Source organism: Notamacropus eugenii, chromosome 4 (genome assembly GCF_028372415.1).
Source record: "Notamacropus eugenii isolate mMacEug1 chromosome 4, mMacEug1.pri_v2, whole genome shotgun sequence".
Lineage (NCBI taxonomy): Eukaryota > Metazoa > Chordata > Mammalia > Diprotodontia > Macropodidae > Notamacropus > Notamacropus eugenii.
This window is the reverse complement of record NC_092875.1, coordinates 153162419-153189291: the sequence shown is the minus strand read 5'-3', so window position 1 is coordinate 153189291 and position 26873 is coordinate 153162419. Positions and strand designations below refer to the sequence as shown.

Below are 26873 nucleotides of genomic sequence, written 5' to 3'. Positions count from 1 at the left end.
AAGATCTGGTTAATCATGTCCTCCCATCTTTCAGGATAAATCTATAGGATTTATCTAACACTACACAAATATTAAACATAGCAAAAAATATTCATTATTGTGATCTGTAATTATTATATAAGATCTTAAATGTTTCCTTGTACTGTTCAAACTGAGAATTATTTAATTAACTCCCTCAGTGAAAGCTCTCAAAGGCTTCTCTGCCTGGGAAAATTGGTCACAACTTGCCAGAAACCCCTAGAGCTAACTGCCTGGGCCAAAACCTGCATAGAAGCTTATAATATTTTAGCCCAGCCTACTTTAAGGTAACCTAGTAACAACAGACATGAATTTAAACTGTTGGTAAAACTTTATATGCATTTCTAAGTCTATGACTACATTGGGAATTGGAGGCTGAACATTTAGGTCACAGCCTAATCAGATTAAGACTGTCTTAATACACAAATACAAATACACAAATATACACACACGCATGAATTTAAGGACAATTTTTTTCTTCTGAAGTGATAAGATTATTGGGTCTTGGAAATGAAAATATTACCATTAGAGAGTACAAATCTGGATTGATTTAAGCCAAAATCTGTCCTGAAGGAAGACAGAATGTGGTTTTAGTGTGTTCTCCTATCAGGATAACTATGGCAAATTAGAACCTAATATAAAAGAAATTTGTTATTTGGCATTAAGAAATTTTTTTTAGCTGTAGGACCCCAAACAATCTACCTTATGTCTGTTTACACTGAGAATCACGTGATTATAAAATGCTTAACACAGAGCTTGCATAAGGCAAACACTATATTAATGTTAACAGTTTTTATTATTTCTTTAATTAGATGTAATTCCTTCATACTTGACAGCTTTATAAAGATTCTTAGATGTGATCAGTATACAATACCAACGGTGATGAGATGAATGATTTTCAGCATAAGATAATTTGGAAACTCATCCAACTGAAGAGAGGGCACTTGGTTGGTAATGGGTTTTGTTTCAAATTTCAAATACATGATAGTGTTTATGGTGTCGTTATGTTTCCAAATTTTTTCATATTATGTAATTTGGTAAACTACCAGCGTTATTGTTAGAAAAGCAACTTCTCTTATAACCTAGATGTCAAATTAAGAATTGTAGAGGGGTGAAGCCAAGATGGCGGACTAGAAAGACACACTTACGCAGGATCCTCCCCACAGTCCATAAAATACCCATAGAGAGGGACTCTCAACAAATTTTGGAGCAGCAGAAGTGGAGAACAACAGAGTGGAGGAGATTTCCAGCCCGCAGTGACCTGAAAGGCCCACAGAAACATCAGTTGTGCTGGACACGGAGCTAAGCGCAGAGCCCAGCCCAGCCCAGCCCAGTCTTCGATGAGCAGCGCGCAAGACGAGACTCTGGGAGGAGGACACCTCAGGGGTGGAATCTCCAGTCACAGTAGCGAGTTGTCAGATACCTTGGCCCACAGGTGCTAAAGGTCAGTGATGGGGTTTAATCAGCAGGCCAGGAAGGGAGAAGTGCCTTCCCATAGCTCTGGCAGCAGGCAGCAGCCACAGAGCCTGCACAGCAGCCTGGAGGGAAGCTCCCGTTGTTGGAGCATAAAAACCCCTGGCAGCATTGAAGAGCAGAATCTTACCTCAGCCCTGGGTGGAGGCCCTGGCCGAGATGGTGTCTGTTTCAAACTCAATGGTGGCCCTGCCCATCCAGCTTATCTGAAAATCAGCCCCCTGTGCTGACTCGTGAACTGGAGGCCAAGTGACTGTGGAAAGGTATCTGCTAAGATTCTGGGCACAAAAATCCCTCTCTGCATCCAGACCAGTACACGCTTCATTGTGCCACCTTGGAGGAACTGAGATCTCACAGATTCCCAGAGTATACCCTACTCTTCACAAAGGACCCAAAAGTCAAGTAACTGGTTGGGAAAATGCCCAAAAAAGGGAAAAAAAATAGGACCATAGAAGGTTACTTTCTTGGTGAACAGATATCTCCTCCCATCCTTTCAGAGGAGAAAGAACAATGCTTATCATCAGGGAAAGACATAGAAGTCAAGGCTTCTGTATCCCAAACATCCAAAACAAATACTCAATGGGCTCAGGCCATGGAAGAGCTCAAAAAGGATTTTGAAAATCAAGTTAGAGAGGTGGAGGACAAACTGGGAAGAGAAATGAGAGAGATACAAGAAAAGCATGAAAAGTAGGTCAACATCTTGCTAAAGGAGACCCCAAAAAATGCTGAAGAAAATAACACCTTGAAAAATAGGCTAACTCAATTGGCAAAAGAGGTTCAAAAAGCCAATGAGGAGAAGAATGATTTAAAAGGCAGAATTAGCCAAATGGAAAAGGAGGTCCAAAAGCTCACTGAAGAAAATAGTTCTTTCAAAATTAGAATGGAACAGGTGGAGGCTAATGACTTTATGAGAAACCAAGAAATCACAAAACAAAACCAAAAGAATGAAAAAATGGAAGATAATGTGAAATATCTCACTGGAAAAACAACTGACCTGGAAAATAGATCCAAGAGAGACAATTTAAAAATTATGGGACTACCTGAAAGCCATGATCAAAAAAAGAGCCTAGACATCATTTTTCATGAAATTATCAAGGAAAACTGCCCTGAGATTCTAGAACCAGAGGGCAAAATAAGTATTCAAGGAATCCACTGATCACCGCCTGAAAGAGATTCAAAAAGAGAAACTCCTAGGAACATTGTGGCCAAATTCCAGAGTTCCCAGGTCAAGAAGAAAATATTGCAAGCAGCTAGAAGAAACAATTCAAGTATTGTGGAAATACAATCAGGCTAACACAAGATCTAGCAGCTTCTACATTAAGGGATCGAAGGGCATGGAATAGGATATTCCAGAAGTCAAAGGAACTAGGACTAAAAACAAGAATCACCTACCCAGAAAAACTGAGTATAATACTTCAGGAGAAAATGGTCTTTCAATGAAATCGAGGACTTTCAAGCATTCTTGATGAAAAGACCAGAGCTGAAAAGAAAATTTGACCTTCAAACACAAGAATGAAGAGAAGCATGAAAAGGTAAACAGCAAAGAGAAGTCATAAGGGACTTACTAAAGTTGAACTGTTTACATTCCTACATGGAAAGGCAATATTTGTAACTCTTGAAACTTTTCAGTATCTGGGTAGTTGGAGGGATGACACACTGACACACTGGCACACACACACACACACACACACACACACACATAGAGACAGAGTGCACAGAGTGAGTTGAATAAGATAGGATCATATCTTAAAAAAATGAAATTAAGCAGTGAGAGACAAATATATTGGGAGGAAAAAGGGAGAAATGGAATGGGGCAAATTATCTCTCATAAAAGAGACAAGCAAAAGACTTTTTAGTGGAGGGAAAAAGAAGGGAGGTGAGAGAAAAACATGAAGCTTACTCTCTCACATTCGACTAAAGGAAGGAATAAAATGCACACTCATTTTGGTATGAAAACCTATCTTATAATACAGGAAAGTGGGGGAGAAGGGGATAGGAGGGGTGGGGGGGATGATGGAGGGGAGGGCAGTGGGAGGAGGGAGCAATTTGAGGTCAACACTCTTGGGGAAGGACAGGATCCACAGAGAGAACAGAAGCAATGGGGGACAAGACAGGATGGAGGGAAATAGTTAGTCTTACACAATATGACTATTATGGAAGTCATTTGCAAAACTACAGAGATATGGCCTATATTGAATTGCTTGCTTCCCAAAGGGAATGGGTGGGGAGGGAGGGATGGGAAGAAGTTGGAAGTCAAAGTTTTAGGAACAACTGTCGAGTATTGTTCTTACTAGTAGGAAATAAGAAATACAGGTAATGGGGTATAGAAAGTTATCTCGCCCTACAGGACAAAAGAGAAGATGGGGACAAGAGAAGGGAGGGATGCTAGAAGAGAGGGCAGATTGGTGATAGGGGCAATTAGAATGCTCGGTGTTTTGGGGTGGGGGGAGGGGAGAAATGGGGAGAAAATTTGGAACCCAAAATTTTGTGAAAATGAATGTTAAAAGTTAAATAAATTAATTTTAAAAAAAAAAACCTAGAAAAAAAAAGAATTGTACAGTTAAAAGAAGGGGCGAAAGTGGGTTAGAAAGCTGTTAAGTCATCTTATCCACCCTGCTAACCACATATTGTAATATTCTGAAGTACTGTCATTAAAAGCTTAAACTTCCAGTTTTGCCTATATTTAAGAGGAAGTTTCATCTAAAATTATCTGGCTATCACTTATGAAAATTATGAGATTATTAACTATTATTTGGAGTTAGTGTCATAATGTTAAACTCTATCAAGTACTTACACAGATATTTTGAAAAGAAAAACTGATAACTGATTAATATATAGGAAAAGGTACAAAGAAACGACCCTGTAAAATCTCTTTTGTAATTTACAAGGACTGGAACGATCTAATCATAAATTCTTATCACCCCTATATAAGACCTTACTGTGTAGTGGAATTCCAAATGAGTATATGGGATACAAGTACTTGCAAAAAATGGGGGTGTAATTTTCAAGCCTGCTTATAATGAAGAGTGCATTTTATCTAAAGAGATATATTAAAGATGTGTTCATCTGGAAGTGTACAGCAATTGGCCAGTGTTGCTTTTCTAGGTGTTTAAGTGAACTATCCACATACATCTTCGCTACCTACATGGGATTCCAGAATATAATTATTTTCTTGATTTCTAGCGATATATATTACACCAAGATGAAATTATACTCTAGGAGAAGACAAAAAGAAGAAAAAGAATATATTGAGTAAATTTTTAAAGTCCTGGTAAAGTCTGTTACTGTGATACAACTAATTTAATACAGTGGGAGGGGGAGTGTGGGTGTCATGTGTATGTGTGTATGTGTATAGGCATTGCTTCACTTAGAAAAACTGAGAGGAGGGGTAATTAGAAATATATTAGTAGTACTTTGGGGATTTATTTATGATACTTAAAGACATTTTACACCAACTTAGCTTTATTCCAATTTTAAAAATTTATTTTTGCTGTAAGATTGAATAAGAGATATCTTTAAGCTTAGAAGTTTCCAACTAATTTATTTCATTAAATTCTAATGACTTCCTTTTAACATCCAGATAAATTTTAAGAAAGAAAAATACTTTTAAAAAGGAATATTTAAGTGAAAAATTATTTTGTATACATATTTAAGTAAATACCTTTTGTGTGATTTTTAGAGGGCCCAATAAATTTTATTAAAGGAAAAAGCTTTTCTGGGACCATGAAGATTCTGAGTTTCATTTTTAAAAGGTTTGTTGTGTCCTTGGACTGACCTTAAATGAGCACTTTAACAAAAAAGTCAGCAGAAAAATGGAAATGACATGTGAGATCTAAGACTAAGTGAATATCTGTCTCTGGGAATAAGGTAGAGAAGTTACCTTGGGAAGTCTAAGGCTGGACTCTATTTTATTTTCCCATACAAGAAGTCTGTCCACATGGTTCCATATGCCATGAGTATGTGTGGCATTTGACAGTGCTACTGACCTCTTATTAAAATGCCAGCACTATTAATAAAATGACTAATTACCTAGAAATTACATCTCACAAACTTTTTAAACATCACATCTATTAAGAATGTGAATCAGATTAAGCAAAGACAACTAGGAGTTTACTGAACTGTTTTGTGAAAACAAAGTACTTGTCAAAACTCTGCATCTATTTAACCACACAGCACAGTGTTCTCTCTATACTTTATTAAACGTTAGTTGAATGAACAAAAACTTTAGTGAAGAAGGCACCATAAATGTGTACCTAGTTTGATTTCTTTAAATCATACTCTCTATTATCTTCCTTTAATAATGAACACAAATGCTAGATGATGAATTGTCAAATGTGTTACAGGAAGGATTCCCTTGATCTACAAGTTGAATTAGATGGCTGATGAGTTCCCTTCCTACTCTCAAATTCAGTGATTCTGTTTATAATTAGTGATTAGTATGAGAGTCATATCAAATATTTTAATTAGTAAAGTTATAAAAAAAAAAAGTCACAACTGGATCATGTACTACATCATCTCCTTTACCCCTCTGGGGAAACCTTCCCCAGTTGGGCCATACTTCTATATCTCACAACATAATATAGTGGCAATTACTCCAAATGCAGTTGCCTAGGAGAAAATTAACAGCTATTAAAGTGATGGTTCTGCATAACCCAGACTTATAAAACAAGAATTTTGCCTAAATTATTTTTTCTTAAAGTTAAACCAATACTATATTCTTTAAAACCTATAAATACAAACTGCAAAAGATAAAAACAATTAAAATGATGTTTTACTTTTGCCTAAAACAAACTTATCTTCTCAAAATTTCAATAGCTATCATGTATGTCACCATGTAATCTTGGAAACCTTACCTCTGAAGCACAATTACAATTCTTTCCTAATCAAAAGTCTTCACAGTACTTTCCAAGCTAAAGGAAGGATTAAGAATTTTCTATTCTAATGGATCAACTTTTTTGAACTTGAATTTTTCTCAAAGTATTCATTTCCAAAGATTCAGGTACTTATTAGGGAAACAAATTACTTATTTTCATACTACACCTCTGGAACTATTTTTTTTTTTTTGCTTTTAAGTAACATCCAATAAGTTATTAATGGTTGGATAAAGTAATGTAATAAAAGATGCTACACATTATTAAAACTGCCTGTTCATATGCTTTGAACATTTACCAATTGAGGAATTAATTGTATTCTTATAGATTTGACAAAGTTCTTTATATATCTGAGATATGAGACCTTTATGGAAGAAACTGTCTATAAAACCAATGGCTCATTGAGTGGAGGATACTAGGTATCAATCAAACTTCTCTTTAAAAAAAAATCAGTACAATAGAACCTTGGTTTACAAGTAACCTGGTTTACATGTGTTTTGCTGGACGAAGAAAAATTTTTTGCAAAATTTGTCTTGCAGGACGAACAAAAATTTACAGTTCAGACATCATGTCTGGATTTGAACAGCTTGCAAAGGGATGACACTCAGCTGGGGCAATGGTTTTGGTTTGTTTTGGGGTTTGTTTGTTTGTTTGTTTGTTTTGCTTTCATATATCAAACAAAGGAACCTCAGGTCGGCATACTGTCTAATTAACCTTATTTGGCATTGACCCTTCACGGAGGCAGCATCATTCGTTCTTAACAATACCATTACAAGTGTGTTCACTGTGCGTACATACGGTAGGACTCTGTGTAAAAGTGTACAGTAGTGACTGTGATCTACAACAATATTTGTAACAATGGCCCCAATGAAGAAGGTGATTTAAAAGGAAGGTGCAAAGGAGGAGACCATTACGTTGGAAATATAAAAAGAAATTAATGACAAGCATGAACGTGGTGTGCATGTGACCGACCTTTCACAGTTTTATAACCAGTCTGCATCTACAAACTGCATCATTTTGAAGAAGGATGAAATAAAGGCAGTAGATGCAGCAAAAGGGATCACGAGAATATCAAAGCAATGGCCACGGGTTCTAGAAGATGTTGAAAAGTTGCTTCTCACGTGGATCAAAGAGAAGCAGTTAGCAAGTGATACTGTAACCAAGAACATCATGTGTGAGAAGGCAAGGGCACTGCATGCCGATGTCGTTTCAAAGACGCTGGGCGCAAGTCAGTCACAGGAAGAATGTTTCAAGGCTAGCTAAGGCTGGTTTGCTAATTTCAAAAGGAGAAGTGGCATTCATAGTGTTGTATGGCACAGCAAAACAGCAAGCTCAGATGCTAAGGCAGAGGAGACCTTCATCAGTGAATTTGAAAAGCTTGTGATTTCTGAGATTTACCTGCCACAGTAAGTCTGAGGGGTTCATTCCCAAAAAGGAACCAGTCATCGATGAAATCATGTCTTTGGGCAAGACACTGGGACAGGAGATGGATGCTGAAGACATTCAAGAGGTGGTAGAGCAACACAGCCAGGAGCTGATGACAAACAAACTGATGGATCTGCATGAGGAGCAACAGTGAGAGGTTGTGGAGGATATCTCATCTGAGGAGGAGGCTGAGAAGTCAGAGGAATCCTTCATGTCAAGTGAGATTAGGAAAGTTTATCATATGTGAGGAAAAGTGCAAAATTTTGTTGAAAAACATCACCTAAATAAGGCTGTAGCAATAAAGCCACAGATATTTTTAACGATAATGCAATGTCACATTTCCATGACATTTTGAAAAAAATGTCAAAAACAAGTGTCATTAGATAGATTCCAAGACAGAAGTGAATGTAAAGAAAAAAAATCAGTGAGTCAAAACATGAAAGTGATTCTTAAAAATGAAAAATACGTGAAGGCAGTAGTGTTAGTCTTACTTTTAGTGAAAGTAGCATAAGAGAGAACACTACCAACATTGAAATCCCCAATGTTCTCATGGAAGGAGATCCTCCTTCCAAGCGATAACCCTTCCTTCTCTTTATCCCTCTAGTCTCCCTCACATCAGCCATCACTCTTCTAAAATGGTAAAGTGCAGGTTAATTTATTTTATTTTGAGTTTATATTGTGGACTAATCATTGCTATTATATTTCAGGCACATTAGGGGAAAAATTTTACTTAAAATTATAAATTATTATTTTATATGAATATTTTTGGGAATGTGGTACCAATCATCCAACTTTACATTATTTCCTATGGGAAAATTAGCTTTGCAATACAAACAAATCACATGACAAACAGAATCTCAGAACAAATTAAATTCGTAAACCAAGGTTCTACTATAACCTGTCCTATGAAACTCAGTTGATATGTTAGCACTACTAGATTGGGTTTTTCCCCTTTTTAAATTCTTTGCTACAACCTCATTGAGTACAGGAGGGGAGAGGAATATATTCAGAAATGAAGATGCTGCAGAAACAAAAGACTTTTTAAAAATCTTAAACCATAACAGAATCAATATCCTAACTGAAAAAAACTCGAAAATTTGGTCAATAAGCATTTACTAAGCACTCACTACATGCCAGGCAATGTTCTAGGCATCAGGGATACAAAATGAGACAAAAGACAGTTCTCGCCCTCAAAGAGCTCACAATCTAATAGACAAAAAGTATACAGTTTATTAATTCATAGAATACTAGAGTTTGAAGAGATCTTAGAGATCATCTAATACCTTCATTTTACAGATGCAACACCAAAACCAAGAGAAGTTAAATTACTTGCTTAATGTCACACAGGAAATTAGAGGACAAACCTTCACTAGAATTTAGGTTCAGCATTCTTTCCCATATAACACACTGGCTTTTATTTTGGATAACACACCTAGGAACCTCTAAGCTTTAAAAAAAAAAACTGTTCATAAAACAGTTGATACAGACATGACAAGTTCCTAAAAGGAAAAGAATATTCTTAGTTGAGACAACCTCACAAAAATGTGAATTGAGGTGTAAAAGGAATCGATGTACTGGGTACAGTACTTTACTGGGTAAAGCTGACAGGTAAAGTAGTCAGAAAGAGAATACTAGGAAGGCTTTCCCCTCAGAGTCCTGCAGGGAATTCTTCTTAGCTTAACTAAGCTAATGAAAACCAGAATCTATATAAACAGTGTAGGTGAGAATAATAACTAGAATTCAAGAAGCACATTTTTGTCATGAGTAAGATGATGCAGGGAATAGAACACTGGTTCTGGAGAGGAAAGACTTGAGTTCAAATGTGATACTTAATAGCTATGTGATCACAGGCAAGTATAATTTCTGTATGCCTCAGTTTACTCAGTTGTAAAATGGGGCTAATAGCACATTATTCCCAAAGTTGTGAGGATTAAATAAGATAATAATCGTAAATCCTTAGCATAATACTTGACATACAGTAAGTACTATATGTTATCTATCATCAGAGAAGATAGTCCTAATCTAATAGGATTAATTAAGCAAGTAAAATTAAAGTTAGGTAAAAGGTTTATTGTTTTTATAAATTTGTTCTAATGATCATTCAATTCACTTTATATAGTTGACATAAATTTGTTACCTGTTTATAAAAAACAGGTTACATTTGTATCACACTTCAAGGTTGTTTACAAAACACTACCTAACAGTTTATCTTTTGTTGCTAATGTTCAGTGCCTCATTTGAATTCCCTCTAAAGTGAATTCTTGAGATTTCCTGACTAGTTAATCATCATTATCAAGTAACTACTGGCAACAAAATCCCAGATCTAAAGTTAAATTTCTTAGGTAGGATTCCGAACACCTAGTTAAGAATTATCTTTAAAAATACTTCAAAAGCAATAATAAGCCAAGGCCAAGATACCATAATCCCTGCTTTATAAATGGATATGCTAGGGCACAAAGAGATTCCATGATTCTCTCAACATCATACAGGGAATGAGGAGTTTCCTTATCCAAGTCTGGCACTAGCCCCAACTTTTGACATATAATTCACCCTAAGGGCTTTAATGGCAGGATAATAAAAACTCTTTTTAGGGAAATCTTCACTCATGCTGCAGTCACTCACCCTCTCTCTCTTTAGAAGTTCTATTTTTAGTAAAAGAAAATTCTAAGCTTTAGTCTCTTCTGGGGAATACTTCTCTATATTCACATATATGTTCACATAATCAAACAAGCATTTATTAAACACCTACTCTATGCCAGAGAGCTGGCACAATCTTATTTTAAAGTAAAAAGTTTAAAATCAATTTGTAGGCTTAAAACAATCTAGTCTTGAATTTGCAAAGATTTAGTATCTTATTACCTCATTCATTATGTATACATTTAATCTGGTTGAAAGGCTACTGTTGTTGTTTGTCTATTTGTTTTTGAAGAGGACCAATGATATCACAGGATGAACTGGATTTAAGTAAGGCAGAGTTGCACAAAGTTGTCAGCCTCACTCTCCTCCAGAGTCATCAAAATCTACCTGCAAAACTAAAGTCAGGACAACTGGCACTGTCCGGGGAAACAGTGGATGATCTTGGCATCTTCAATGTGCCAGCTGAGACTGCCTTCATGGCCAATAGAACAATATCTCATCTGCCTGTTCCACTAGAAAACCTGTGGTGTAATGGCCAACCAAAACCTTCTCTGGGCAACTCATCCCACTTTGGTGTCCACTGAGCATGGAGAAGGCTAGAAACAGATATAGATATCTGTATGAAGACTATATATAAGATGATGTATACTTGATTTCTAAGTCATCCTCAAACTAATCCTTGTGATGCTGGCTCATAAAGCAGATTAAAATATCTCACTGATCAATCTAGTCCATTTTACAGGTCAGATTGGAACTGCCATAATTATAGAATCTCAAAGTGGGAAGGGACCTATTATTCATCTGGCGCAACCAGTGTTTGAACAGTAATCCCTACAACAACACACCCAAGATATAAACCAGAGAATCAGTCAACATGAGTATATTAAGCACTTACTATGTAGGTATAGCAGTAAACACTGGGGATACAAATACATGCAAAAAAATAGTTACTGCCCTAAAGGAACCTATATTCTAATGGAGGAAAACAACATACAAAGGGAGATGAAAAGGGGATGGACGGATGCCTGAGCTGGGGCATGCTGGCAAAGTTTGAAGAGAATGAAGATGGCTGACCTAGGCCCTCCCCCAAAATGGAGACCCCGGGAAGAACTCACCAATGGGATAAGGGGGCCACAAGAGCAAGAAGATGATCCAGGGTGAAAGGTCAGCTGAAGCTTGGTAGCAAACTCCAGACAATCAGAAACAGAGCCAAGAAAAGAGGAAAGTGACTTGCCCAAGGTCACGGAAGGAATAAATGATTCAAACCCAGACCCTCTGGTTCCAAGTTCTTTTAATTATACTATGCTCTTCCAGTTTGCCAACACTGGTTTCTTTGGGGTTTTTTTAAGGAAAAGGAAACAATGTTAGTCTATTATGGTCTATTCTTAATTAACCCATGATGAGCCTGAGTGATTACTCTTTCCCTAAGTGACAAGTGATAATCCTTTTAAAAATATATTCTAGAATTTGACCAAGATTAAATGTCAACAGCATTGAGCTACAGTTTAAAGGATCCACTCCCTTCCCTTCATCTAAATTAGGAAAATATTTGTCTTTTGCCAGTCCAGTACCATCTCTCCTATAAAAATTTTTTCAATTTAAAAAATTTTTATTTCAGCTCTCAAGTCTCTTTCTCCCTCCCAACCCTCCCCCATCCACTTAGAAGACAAGAAATACCCACCAGCCTTTAAAAGTCACACAAAATATATTTCCACATTTGCCATGCTGACAAAGGAGGAAAAAAGTAAGGAAAATTAAGAAAGTGAAAGAAAACATGCTTCCTTCTGCACCCAAAGTGCATTAGTTCTCTCTGGAAGTTTAGATCATTTTGCATCAGGAGTCCTTTGAAACTAATGTTACATGAGTTTTTTAAAGTTCATTTTTAACCTACTCCATATCTCTACTTGGACCATTACTTCCTGGATTCTGGACTCTGTCACTGGGTACCTTCGACTCTAATAGGTCAGTTTTTGCCTTATCTTGCCAGTGCCTCTTGATACCATTTTCGGCCTCCCCTGATCAAGGTGCTAGATAAGTGCTCTTCCCTTTTCCACTTCCCCTTTATATGTTTGGGCCCTTTAAAATAGAAACTCTTTGAAAACTGAGACTGCCATGTTTATTGGCATTTGAAACCCCAGTATCTAGCACAAAACAAATACTAAGTAAGCATTTTATCTAACACTGAAAGCAGCTTAATAACCACATTCATAAATTTTTTCAATACCCTAGAACCTAGTTTGCCCAAGCACGGTAACTTGAACTCATTGAGAGCAACCACTTCATCTCCAGAGTATTTTATAATCACAGAATTTCTGCATGTATCCTGCATGATGGTAGATGGTAGATCCTAGTAGATGGACTCTCTGATATTGTATACTTCTATAACTATTTTTAATTGAATTTTTTTCTTGATGGGTTTGTTAGTAACATACAGAGACTGATAATTTTTGTGAATTTGTTTTATATCATGCTACTTTAATGGCTTTATGAACTGTTATAATTAATTTTAGGTGAATTTCTAGGACTTTTTAAGTAAACTATCATATCATTAGAAAAGGTGATAATTTTGTTTCTTCTTTGCCTATTCTTATGCCTTCAATTTATCTGTCTTCCCGCACCAGCTAACTTTTCTAGAATAAGATAATAGTGACAACAGTGGACAACTTTGCATTACCTGTGATGTTACTGTAAAGCTCTCTAGAATTTTTCCACTAAAGTTAATCCTAGCTGTTGTTTTTAGGTAGATGCTGTTTATCAAATGACTATATTCATATATTTTTAAATGGGTGTTATATTTTGTCAGAATCATTTTCAACATCTACTAATAAAATGGTTATTTTTATTGGTTTTATCATACTTTTGCTAATATTAAACCAATCCTGCATTTCTGCTATAAATCCAACCTGATCAAAGTATATAATCTTTTTAATAGGTTGCCATAGCCTTTTTGCTAAAAGGCATTTGAGAGTAAAATGATGCTAGACAAGAAATCAGGAAGATCTGAGTTTGAATTCTGTCTTAGACACTTACTAAATGTGTAACCCTAGACAAGTCACTTAAATTCTCTATGCCTCATTTTCTCATCTAAATAAAAGCAAAGACATTGTACTTGATGACCTCTAAGGCCCCTTACAGCTCTAAATCTAAAATCCTACAATCTTCATTCATCTTAGGTTCTGACTCCACACTATCTATATGTTGTTCTATCCTTATCAATCTGAAGATTTTTCTTCTTGGCAGAGAATTGGATAAGGAAAGGGTCTAGACCTGTGACTTAACTGGTGTAAGAAAAGACCTGATGAGAGAACTTGCTCCACCAATGCAGCCTTTTCTGCAAATTGGAATCTTTGAGGGGTTGCTAAAAGCATTAAGAGGTTAAGTGCTCTGCCCAAAGTCACCCAGTAAATGGCAGGAACTGAATCCAAGTGGTCCTGGTTCTAAAGACAGCTCTCTACCCACTATATCACACTGCAGCTCAACAAAGAAAAAAGTAAATTAAACTCAGGGAAGTGCTGCCTCCTATCTACTGTCCATTACTGAAATGCTATCCAATCAAAACAATAGTCGTAACTTTTTATTTCATTTTCCTCTTAACTCTAACATCAGTCTAAAAAGCCGTTCACAGCATTTACCATTCAACACCAGCTTCAATACATAATTAGTTGTATTTCTTTTAGCATTATTCACAGAGGACTTCCGCAAATATTTTGCATTTTTTAGTTGTCTTAACTTACAACTCCTACATTTTTTAACATTAGTAGTATTATATACCACTCCCCTGAATTTTCTTCCTCACCAGAATTATTAATTTGGGGGTTATCAAAATTTTGTTCCTGAAAGCAACCTGTTACTGTGATGCTAACTTACTCTCTTGACTTTTTAAAGTACAGGTTCCTACTTATCCCATCTCTGAATTCCCTGAAATGTGTTTTCCTATAACCAGAGGTGCAAAGATTCTCCTCAACTATCATTATATCATCTAAATATCATGAACTCTAAGATGGAATTATTGCTTGTTCCAAAAGCTCTCCCTATTTCTGACTTAACAACCAATTTTTTCTTACCAGTCAAAAATGAATCGAGGTTCCTTCATTATCTTCTCCAGAATAAAATTATGCAATAAGCTCCCTCTTCTCTACTTCTTTTCATCTCAAAACATTTTGACATCTCCCACTCTCTCCTGTTTTCCCCCAGTGTTTGATAATAAGGTGGCACTTCTCCTTACCAAGGCCACCTTCTTTACATAGCCTCGATTTCAGTCTTTCTTTTCCATCTTCTCTGGCATAATGTCCCTTCAACTATCTTCCCTCTCTCCCTAATCTTCAACTTTTCCCTCTCTACTAGTTCTTTCTATACTGCCTTCAAATATGCCCATGTCTCCCTCAACCACAAAAAAAAAACCCTTCACCTACCATCCCCTCAAACCATCATCCTATGTTTCTCCTCCCTTTACCATCAAAATCCTAGAAAAATAATTCCTACACTCATTATCTCTATTTCCTCTCCTCTTAATTACTTCTTAATGCTCTGCAGTCTGGCATCTAACATCATCAGTCGAATAAAATTACTTTTTTCAATTACCAATGATGTCTTAATTGCCTTTTCTCATTCTTCATCCTACCTGCTCTCTCTGCTACATGTGACACTGCTGACTCATTCACTCCTACACAGACTCTACTCTCTGGACTGTTATGATTTTGCACTCTTCTTGTTCTCTTTATACTTGTCTGACCCCCTCCTCAGTTTTCTTTGATAGCTCATCATCAGTATCACATCTGCCAACTTTGAGTATTCCCCAAAACTCTATCCTGGAGCCCTCATCTCTTATTGACTTCATCAGATAGCATGAGTTTAGATATTATTCCTACACAAATGATTCACAGTGCTCCATCAAATCTCAGAGGGGACAGTAGGACTGGATATATCTAATAATCCCTCTGAGCTTCAGCAGTACCACCTGCCTAACAGAAATTTCAAAGTAGATGAACCAAAGACATCTCAAATTTGACATGTTTAAAACTGAACACATTCTCTTTCCCTCCCCCCCAAACCCACCACTCTTCCAGACTTTCCTATTTCTGCCAAAGGCAACACCATTCTTCCAGTAAGCCCTCCATTTTCATCCCCTTATAGACAAAGTTAATATAAAACACATATCCCAAAAATAAAAGCTTAACAAACAAGAAAAATCATGCCCCTTAAGAATGAGAAGCTTCCATTACCAAAAATCCTTATGTGATATGCCATTTCTATCTCATCTTATTCAATGATTTAACTCCCAATTCAAAACAATAAATAGTAAGGAATCTAAGAAGACAATACATACATGCTTATATGGGCAATAATACAAACATCGGTTATACCCATGCATGGTGTCAGTTGGGAGGATAAAAAAATGTAAGTGTAATTCTACTCATACCTGTCACATTGCTGCATTATAGAAATTTCTTTGATGATTTCCTGAAGATCTGATTCAACAGGAACTTGCTTAATTGCCACCACTTGACCAGATTCCTTATGTATTGCTTTAAATACACTTCCATAAGATCTAAAAAGAAAATAAAAAAGATTTTCTAGATTACATTTCCTCCTTTCTAGTAGTTATATTAATCAGAAATAAAATCTCTATCCTCCATATGTTTGTTTTATTGGATTTTTTCCATTTTTTTTAAATTCACCAGATGAACATGATTTGAAAAACAGAGAAACAAGTAATTAAGTTCATAAAAATGAGAATTTATAATACTGCAAAGTATGCCTTCTTGATGTTACTGCTTTTATTATTTTAAGTTGAACTGAATAAGCAATTTAATAATGATACTTTCTCACACATATTTAGGAAACATAGAGAAAATCAATACACAGACATCAGTTCAAACAAATACAGTATTAACAATGTACATCCAAAGCAATTAGTGTTGGAAGGTCCTATTATACATGAAGGGTCAAGATTTAAGTTTTCATTCTCTATGTTGGTTTGAAGTTATTTTTTTAAAACTACTACTTTGTTATTCATCCGATCCCATGTTTCTTCCCCTGCCCTGTCAGCATACACTCTGGTCAGATGAGAGCAAGAAGTGTCCCATCTCCTCCCAATGGTGAAATCAGACATGGACCAGGTATCAACATAGTAAATGGGCCACCCTCTGAAAACTTTTTATCATCAGAGTCCCAGTCCATACAGTCCCTGGAAATGTCTCTGCTCCCACTTCCATGCCTGGTCTCTGCCCACACAAACTCAGGCCAACTCTTCCCCATTTTAAAAATTCAACAAACTACCTAAAATCCAGAAAAAGCACAGAGGTGGAAAAAGTAGCTCTGTTCCAACTGTCCTGCACTAGTACCAACTGGAAGAATTTTTAGAAGTTTCTTTACAGTCCAAACTCCAAGAAATAAAGATCTGAGTTAACTAAAACAACAGTAACAATAACAAATGAAAAATGAAGAAAAGACAGCATGTCAGGGAAAAACTTGGGTTCAAGTCCTGCCTCTGAGCCAAACTACCTGTGTCACCATGGGTAAGTCACTTGACACATTGCCCCCAGGGAACCCTAGGAAGGTAAGTGACAAAAATTTTGACATTGGTAGAGAAAGTTTCCACATGGGAAGTTTCCTGATGAAAACATAGAACTGGGGCCTCAAAAGTGAAGGATAAAAAATGAAAATCAAAAGACTGAAACAGATTTAATACATAAAAACACTAGGTCAATCCCTTAAAGTACTATAAGACACTATTTTTTAAAATACTGAAAGAGCATTTAAACTGAAGTATGTATCCTTTTACAACTTTTCAAATAAGCAGAACTTATTTATTATCTATTTTATTATCATTCTCACCTTTAAGTCACAGGACAGCAAAATCTATGCTGATTTAATTTAGGCATGTTTATTGAGTTCTTCACTGTATTTCTGTACATGTACATTCTTTATAACCAATATTGTGAATAATTTGTTATTGTTTTCATGGAGGTCTTTTTGAAAAGATTTATCATGAGCTCTATAATATGAGATCAGCAAAAGTCAATCAACAAATATCTTATGTGCCATGCACTGTTCAATGTGCCAAGAATACAAAGAAAGGCAAAAACACAGTCCCTGTCTAAAGGGAACTCACATTTTACTGGGGCAGACAACATGAGAACAACTCTGTATAGACAAGATATATACATGATTACACAGATAGATAGATACATACATACATACATACATAGACAGACAGAAAGACAGACAGACAGACAAAAAAATGAGTGTGTATAAGAGTAAGTGGAAAGCAATCTCATAGGAAAGGCACTAGTGGTGAGAAAGAAGGAAAAGTCCTATTACAGAAAGAAGGTGGTAATTGAAGGTCTTGAAGGAAGCCAGTAGATGGATGGGAGAAGGAAAGGCATTCAGGGAATGGGGACTAGTGAATGAAAAAGCATGGAGTCTGGAGATAAGAGTGTTGTGTGTGAGAAATAGCTAGAAGGCCAGTGTAGCTAGACTACAGAGCACATGGGGGGGGGGGGGGGAATGCAAAAAAAACCTGAAAAGACAGGAAGGGCATTACTAACCAGAACATTTGAAATAATATTTTTTGTTGCCTTTGGGCACATGATAAAACCAATTCCTTCAATTCCTTTATTTGTCTCCACATGAAGTACTTGTAAGTTATCTCTCCATTTAACTTAAATTTACTTCTTTTTTTATGGTTTCATTTATAGGAAGAATGTAAAGATGCAAATGATTTAGTTCTTCCACTAGTAGGTCCACAGGCTGGTCACTGGCCAAAGATCTCACATTTAAAGTTCTAATGGCCAAGTGAAAATTTATACAAGGGATATATGAGATCCAGAGTCATCTTCAACAGGAGGAATGAGGGGAAATTTCATGGAGGCTTTACCATTTTTAAAAGGATAGGCTTTACATAACAGATTTGCAGTTTCATGTGCAACCATCTTCTCTTTTATTCTATGTTATAGAAATGCTTGTGTTATTTCATAAATCTTTTAAAAATAAATAAAAGGATAGGCTTTGACCCACAGATCCTACTACTAGGTACGTACTTTAAGGAGGTGAAAGACAGAAAGAAAAATGATATGTACACCAAAACATTCATAGCAGCAGTTTCTGCAGTAGCAAAGAATCGGAAACAAAGCAGATGTCCAAATTGGGAATAGCTAAACCAACTGCTCTACATGAAAATAATGAAATCTTATCATACTATAATAGGAAGAATTTAAAGCATGCTATTATTTATATAAATTAATAGACAGTGAAATAAGCAGAACCAGGAAAATAATATACACAATGATGACAACAATATAAATGGAAAGAAGAAAAAAATTTTTGAAAGACTTTTAAGAGATAAGTGATCTGTCAAGAGCTGATATAACTAACTCCATTTTGTCCTGTATCTGCCATTTTTTATTATGTAGTACTACTATGTGTAAGTACAGGGAAGCAAACTTCTCTTTCGGTTTTTCCCTTCTTCCTAATGTTCCATGTAAAAAAACTTCATGGATGCATCCTCACAGCAAACATTAGCATCTAATAAGACTATGTGATTGTAAGGAGAAGAGACAGACAAGATTTGAAAGTGACAAAGGCAATGTGTGGTGCAGAGTGCTGGACTGACCACAGACTTACCCTTTCCCAGTTAAGTATTTGCATTCATCAAAAGTGCCGCCCCCAAAGCAAAATGACTACCAGAAAAATTAATGTTAACAAATTAGAGCTCTTCTCTGAGCATGAACAGTTTGTTGCTAACTTGGAAGGAAAGCTGAGCCAACACACAGTTGGCAGCAGTGGAGCAGAAAAGGAGTTTTGGTGTACATTACTGCATTTGTTCATCTGGGTCAGAACACTCACAAACACCAAGACTGGTTTGATGAAAATGATGGGGAAATTCAGAAGCTGCTAAATGAAAAATGAGAACTCCACAGGATTTACCAGCAGGATAGTTCATCCACCTCTAAGAAAGCAGCATTTAATTCCATCAAAAGCAAATACAAGCAAAGTTGAGAGTGATGCAGGATTCCTGGCTCAGTAAGAAGGCAGATAAAATTCACTTTTATGCTGATAGTAACAATCCAAAGCACTTTTATGATTCCCTGAAAGCTACTTATGGACCAAAAACCTGTGGTGCATCACAACTACTCAGTGCTGATGAAGCTACATTGACCAGTGATAAGGACATGATCCTAGAGAGATGGGCTGAACACATCCATGGTGTTCTCAACAGACTATCATCAATCAATGCGGAGGCCATTGACCATTTACCTCAGGTTGAAGTCAATCCCTCCTTAGCTGAACTTCCAACTGAAGAAGAGGTTCTGAGGGCCTTTAGGTTCCTTTCATGTGGCAAAGCACCTGGTGCTGATTCTATTCCAGCTGAATTTACAAGGTAGGGGGATCATTGCTCATACAAAAGCTGACTGAAATTTTCCAGGTTATATGGCAAGAGAAGGTTATCTCCCAGGAGTTCAAGGATGCTTCCATTGTCCATCTCTATAAAGGTAAAGGGAATAGATTGTTCTGCGACAATGAGAGGGGGATCTCTCTCTTAGTCACTGCTGGCAAAATTCTTATTAGAGTCCTCCTTAATAGGCTGATCCTTCATGTGGAAGATGGTCATATACCTGAAAGCCAGTGTGGCTTCAGAAAGGTCTGAGGAACACTTGTTATGGTGTTTGCTGCCCCACAACTCCAGCAGAAATGCCAGGAGCAGAAGAGAGGTCTAAACACAACGTCTGTAGATCTGACCAAGGCCTCTGACACTGTTAGTCATGAGGGCTTATGGAAAATTATGTCAAAATTTGGTTGCCTGGAGAAGTTCATCAATATTTTAAGTCAATTTCATGATGGCATGTTTGCCTGGGTTCTGGACAGTGCACAGTGCTCTCGTGCTTTCCCAGTCACCAATGGAATGAAACAGGGCTGTGTGCTTGCTCCCATGCTTTTTAGCATGATGTTCTCAGTCACGTTGTCAAATGCTTTCAATGAGGATGAACATGGCATCATGGTCAACTACCATACTGAAAAGTCTACAAGCCAAGACCAAAGTGGAGGGAGTGTTGGTGCATGATTTTCTGTTTGCAGATGACTGTGCACTCAATGCAGCCTCTGAAGCTGAGATGCAACAAAGAATGGATCAATTCTCTGCTACCTAGGCTAATTTTGGTCTAATAATTAATACCAAGAAAACACAGGTGCTCCATCAGCCACCACAACATCATCCATATGTGGAACCATCGGTTACAACAAATGGAGAAGTTTTGAATGCTGTGGATAATTCACTTACCTTGGTAGTGTACTTTCCAGGAATGCACACATTGACAATGAGGTTGATGCATGCATTGCCAGAGTTAGCTCAGTGTTTGGGAGCTTCCGAAGAAAAGTTTAGGAGAAAAAAGGTATTAGACTGACTACCAAACTGAAGGTCTATAGAGTCATTGTGCTAACCTCATTGTTAAATGCTTGTGAAACATGGACAGTCTACCAGTGCCATGCCAGGAAACTGAATCATTTCCATTTGAACCGTCTTAGGAAGATTCTGAGGATCCCCTGACAGGATAAGGTACCAGACACTTAAGTCCTTGCTTGAGCTGAACTGCCAAGTACTCAAACTATGCTTCAGAGAGCACAACTCCCATGGGCTGGCCATGTTGTTCGAACGCAAAATGTACACTTGCCAAAAAAGACTATTTTATGGAGAATTCGCATGGCGCAGGCAATCACATAGTGGCCAGAAGAAGCAATACAAGGATACTCTCAAGGTCTCTCTCAGGAACTCTGGATTTGACTGTGCGACATGGAAGACACTGGCACAGGACTACTCAGCATGGCATGCGCACATCAGAAAAGGTGCTGTGCTCTTTGAGCAAAGCAGAATTGAGACAGCACAAAATAAATGCAGGATGCGCAAATTTGGGATATCCACCCCAAATATTCACCTGGACTATCTGTGCCCAACATGTGGTAGAGTATTCCGAGCTCATATTGGTCTGATCAGTTACAGTTGGACACACTGATATTTCACTTTATCATGGTGATGTCATTTTGGTCCTCTTCAAAGACAAAGGACAACAATCATGCAACAAAATAGGACTCAATTCTCCTCTGGCTGTTTTCTGAATGATTTCTCCACCATATCTCCAAGTTGGGTAATTTTCCCAGGCTTTTTAGCTTCTTTTTGTGTTTTGTCTTCCCCCATTAGATTATAAGCTCCTTGAGTATGAGGACTGTCTTTCTTATTTGTAACCCTAAGAGTTTAATTCAGGGCCTGGCACATCTTAGCCACTTTATAAATGGACTTTGATAGTTCAAGAAAGCTGTCCCATTCTCTTTATCTTAGATAACAAAGCACATAGTAAGCTTAATAAATGCATATTAACTGACTTACTGCTAAAGATACTGGCTTTTGTTGCTGTTCAGTCATGTTCAACTCTTTGTGACCCCATTTAGGGTTTTCTTGGCAAAGATACTGGAGTGATTTGCCATTTCTGTCTCTAGTAGATTAAGGCAAAGGATAAGTGACTTGCCCAGGCTCACATGGCTAGTAACTGTCTAGAGGTCAGATGTGAACTCAGGTGTCACTGACTCTAAACTCAGAACTCTACCCACTGCACCACATAGCTGCCCACTATTTTCTTTGATCTAATGTAAATGGCTATGCTAACAAGGCCACATTCTTCTTCTGTCATAATAAGTAGTTTTTTTCCAATGCTCTGCTTGCACAGACCAAACTGTATGTCTTCTTATTTGTTACTGTTTTTGTTTCACTTAGTTTGAAGGGGAAAATATATGTCACCTATCAAACTATCAGACATATGGATCTATGACCTACTGATGGATGTATCACACCTCTGAGTGATTATACTGCAGTTTTCCTATGTCTGTATCCTGTGCTGGCTTATTTATTAGCAACAGTTAGGACCCATCGAAAATCCGGGCAACAATATGAAACTGAGAAAAGATGGGAAAATGCACCTCCCTCTTCTCTTTGCAGACTTGGAAGACAATGGGTATAGAATATTGCATATTTACTTGGTTTTGATAAACTTTTTCCCTTCTTTATAAGTTCTTTGTTACAAATGATGGCTACAAATGATGATATGTCCAGAAATAATGACATAAAAATAAAAGGATGACTACGAATGTAAAAGACAAACAGAGGGAAGAAAGGCATCCCAGGAACAGGTCATAGCATAAGCAAAGGCAAGAGTCAAGAAAGAGCAGGTTATATTCAGCAGCCCAGTTTGGCAAACCATGAAGCATATCAAAACTGAAGATAGAGAATCCTTGAACCACAACAAAGGAGCTTGAGTGTGACTCTGGAAGCAGCAGGGAGTCACTGTCAGATGATTAAGGACTCTTCCATCATGTCCCAGAAAACTCTTCTTCCTGGGAGATAACTTAATCCCTGGAATTCAAGACTCAGAAACCACCTCAGCCCCTCACTGTTTCAACAGCTCCAGAACAAGCTGATTCCTCCATCATGTCCCTGAGTCAGGCAATTTCTTTATCTCCTCCTATGTCTTTTCAGTTTCTTTTTATAAGCTGATATTAGAATGCGAATCCCTTGAGGGCAGGGACTTAATAAATGTTTGCTGTTGTAGTTAACAACTTACATTATAAAGCCCTTTAGTTCAAAATACTGGCATACCTCATGTTATTGCACTTCATTTTTAACAAATTGAAAATTTGTGGCAGCCCTGGGTCAAGCAAGTCTGTTGGCACCATTTTTCTAACAGCATGTGCTTACATCATGTCTCTGTATCACATTAGGGTAATTCTTGCAATATTTTAGACTTTTTCATTATCATTACATCTGTTACAGTGATCTATGATTTTTGATGTTATGATTATAATTGTTTTGGGATGCCACAAACTACACCCATGTAAGACATCAAACAACTGATAAATGTTGTGTGTGTTCTGACTGCTCCACCAGCCTACTGTTCCCAGTCTCTCTTCCTTTCCTTAGGTCACTCTATTCCCTGAGACACAACCATAGTGAGATTAGCCCAATTAATAACCCTACAATGGCTTCTAAGTATTCAAGTGAAAGGAAAAGTCAACTGAAGGGGCAAACCTCATTGTTGTCTTATTTTAAGAAATTGCCACAGCCACTCCAACCTGCAGCAACCACCACTCTGATCAATCAGAAGCCATCAACATCAAGGCAAGATTTCCACCGCCAAAAAAGATTATGACTCACTAAAAGTTCAGGTGACAGCATTTTTTTAGCAATATTTTTTAATTGAGGTTTGTAAATTCTTTTAAATACTATTGCACACTTAAGAAACTATAGTATAATGTAAATATAACTTTTATATTCATTAGGAAACCAGAAAATTTGTGTTTTATTATAATATTCACTTTATTGCAGTAGTCTGTAAACCAAACCCACAATACCTCTAAGTATACTTGTACTTTCCTTGCAACCTTATGAGATCACTAGTGTAGATATTACTATCCCCATTTTCATATGAGAAAACTAAATTGCTAGTAGTAAACACTAAGAGCCATAGCTTGAACTCAGGCCTTCTAATGCCAAGTCCAATACTCTTTCTATTACACCAAGGTGGTTTCTCCAAGGAATGCTAGTCTTCTTTGTAAAATGGACTAATCATCTTGTTCCTTTATTCAAAACCTTTCAAAAGTTCCCTTTTATCTAATAATGAAGCAAATAAACTTGACTTAGCCTAAAATTCAAGATGAAGGAGAGAATTTAGATATAGATGACAGCCAGTGAAAATGCCTATAGTCAGGAGATCAAGCACATTGTGTAAGGAACAGCAAGAAGGTCAATGTCACTTGACTGAAAAGTGCACGGGAGTGAATAAGGTAAAAAAAAAAAAATTTTTTAAGATCTGAAAGGTAGGAGAGGACCAGGCTTTCAGTGACTTTTAATGTCAAAGAGAAGGTTTTATTTTTAGTCCTAAAGGTGATAGAAGTTTATTTAATAGGGTGATGACATGGTCAGATCTACACTTTTAGTAATATTATTGACAGCTAAGTAGATGATGGATTAGAATAGGGAGAGACTTGAGATGTTATGAAGGTAAAATCAACAGGACTTAGCAACAAATCTGACATGGATAAATGAGGAAAGCGAGTGAGGAGTCGAGTATCACACACACTGAGTCTCAGTGACTGAATAGTGGTACCCTCATCTACAACAGGGGAGTTCATAAGACTGAAGACTTAGGGGGAAAAGATAATGAGTTCAGTTTTGGACACGTTAAGCTTAAAATGCATATGGAGTATTCGGCTTGAGGTTAGGAGAGAGGGTGGAATGAAGATTTGAGTCTGAATCCAGCATCAAACACCTAATAGCTATGTGATCCTAGGCAAGTCACCTAACCTGTATGTGCTTCAGTGTCCTTATATGTACCAAATGAGTTAACTTAGGTAAATCAAAATGTAAATCTTAAAAGCACTAAATAAGTGTTATAAATAATTATCATTATTGTCTCAGAAACCTAGAAAGAAGAAAGTATCAAGAAGAAAAGGGTGATCAACAATGTGAAAGGCAGTAGGGAGCTCAATAAAGATGAGGAATGATGAAATGTCATTAGATTTGGCAATTAATAGATCACTGGTAACTTTGGAGGAGCTGTTTCAACAGAATGATGAGGTCAGAAGCTAGACTGCAAGACTTTAAAAGAGAATAAGAGGGAAGGAAGTAGCAGCAAAGATTGTAGATGATATTCTCAAGTTTAGCTACAAAAGGGAGGAGAGACATGAAATGATAGACAGTGGGGATGGATGACCAAGGGAAGATTTTTGATGAGGGGGTAATGTGGGCATGTTTACAAGCAGCCAGTGAACAGGGAGAGAAGGAAGTTAAGCAAGAGAATAGGTATGACAGAGGAAGCAATCTGCAACAGAAGGAGACATGTACATGTACACGTAGACATTAGTCCTGCCAAGTATAAGGAGTATCTTTTCATGTAAGACAGGAGTGAAAAAGGAGATGGTGGCAGAAAGCATCAAGGTGACATGGAATGAAGAACAGAAGGAAAGAAAAAGCTTTCAGCAAATTATTTTTTTTTATTTTTTTTTCAGTGAAATGAGTGAAGGTTCTCAGCTGAGAGGGTGGAGGAGGAAGGAATTTGGGGAGGTGTGAAAATGGATGAAAAGATTTGAAAAAGAAGTTGTAGTGGGTATTGCATATTCTTTATACTTTTCATATCACCTTGCAAATAGCAAGCACTGAAAAAATACTTTTTCTTTCTTATTTTTTGTGTTTCATTCTTTAGGATATCCAAGCTCAACTTCTCAGGAATCATTGCAGGGTTTTATTTTCCTAATAGTCAATTTGTTCCTTCCTTATGTCTAATCAAAATCTTTGTCATTTTAATTTAAGTCAATTTCCACTTGTTTTGTTTTCCAAAGATATGAAAAATACTTGTTTAGCATTCCTGAGTTTAAAAGCTTTCTCTTCCCTAGACTTAAACAATACTAATTTCTTTGAACTGTACTCTTAAAACCTACTTTCCATTTTAATTATCCTTGTCATTACTCTTACATCCTGCTTTAGTTCCTCCACATCCCATTTAAGCTGTATTTATAAAAATTTTTATTAAGGTTATTATAAGTATAGTGGAAGCAAAGTATAGCAGAATTATTTTGGTTGGCATTTTTCACAACAGCAGGACATTGCTGACTCATGTTAAACTTGTGGTAAAACTTAACCTTACCCCTCTGCCTGCCACAGGCTCTCCCCACCATCTTTTGCCTATTTAGTCATTCCCATCCTCTATTTGCATGGGTGTTAACATAATATCTTAACTTTAATACATTTTCAATTCAAGCAATGTACAACTGTATAAATATTAATATTGGATGACTATTTCTCAGTACTCATCTTGTTCTTTTCCTGAAAACAATTTTTACAGTTGCATGTACTTACCCCTCACCAAGCTTCTCTAAGACATCAAAGACTTCTTCAGGCTGCTTAGTCAAACTGTCTTCGCTCAGCTTTTTTAGCTTGCTAATAAAATAAGAAACAATATTTTATTTAAAATCACTTTTTAAATTTATAGCATTCTAAATAGCCAATGAAAAGTCATTTAGTGAGTAAAAAAGCAAAAGTATCTAATGCCAAAAATAAGACTATGTACTCTATAAAGTGCTCTGTAGTTAGAGAACAAGGAAAGAAAAATTTTTTAAAGTTTAATTTTAAACTAAATTTAAATTTTCTAAGTTCATTTAGTGTTTTCTTTTATATTTGAATGAATCATACACACAAAGTCATATTCCATCTATTATTTTTAAGCTTTGAGTAATCAATCAGTATCCATAAGCAGCAAGGGAATTCCAAACTTAGGCATGAGCTAAAATATATGACCTCAGAGGTCTCTTTCAACTCCACAATTCTATGACTATGTACGTATGTGGTTTAGTATTCTAATCAAGAAAAACTGACAATAAAGTTAATCATAAAGGCAACCTTCATCTGAT

General features: G+C 36.7%; 1 protein-coding gene across 16 annotated transcripts in view; it reads right to left on the bottom strand.

Moving 5' to 3' along the window:
- The window catches only part of STK3 (serine/threonine kinase 3), a 548351-nt gene that overhangs the window by 471803 nt on the left and 49675 nt on the right, over positions 1-26873 (bottom strand). For 13 of the 16 annotated variants that reach the window (XR_011965838.1, XM_072603417.1, XM_072603412.1 and 10 more), the window contains 2 exons: positions 26323-26403; positions 15844-15972 (listed from right to left, as the gene is read on the bottom strand). Coding sequence is in view for 13 of the 16 variants with exons in the window: in XM_072603417.1 (XP_072459518.1) it covers positions 15844-15972; positions 26323-26403 (210 nt within the window). In the remaining 3 variants the exon portion in view is untranslated. Of the gene's footprint in view, positions 1-7760; positions 7921-15843; positions 15973-26322; positions 26404-26873 lie in introns of all 16 variants that reach the window. The other 3 variants (XM_072603423.1, XM_072603424.1, XM_072603416.1) reach the window with 2 other exon arrangements.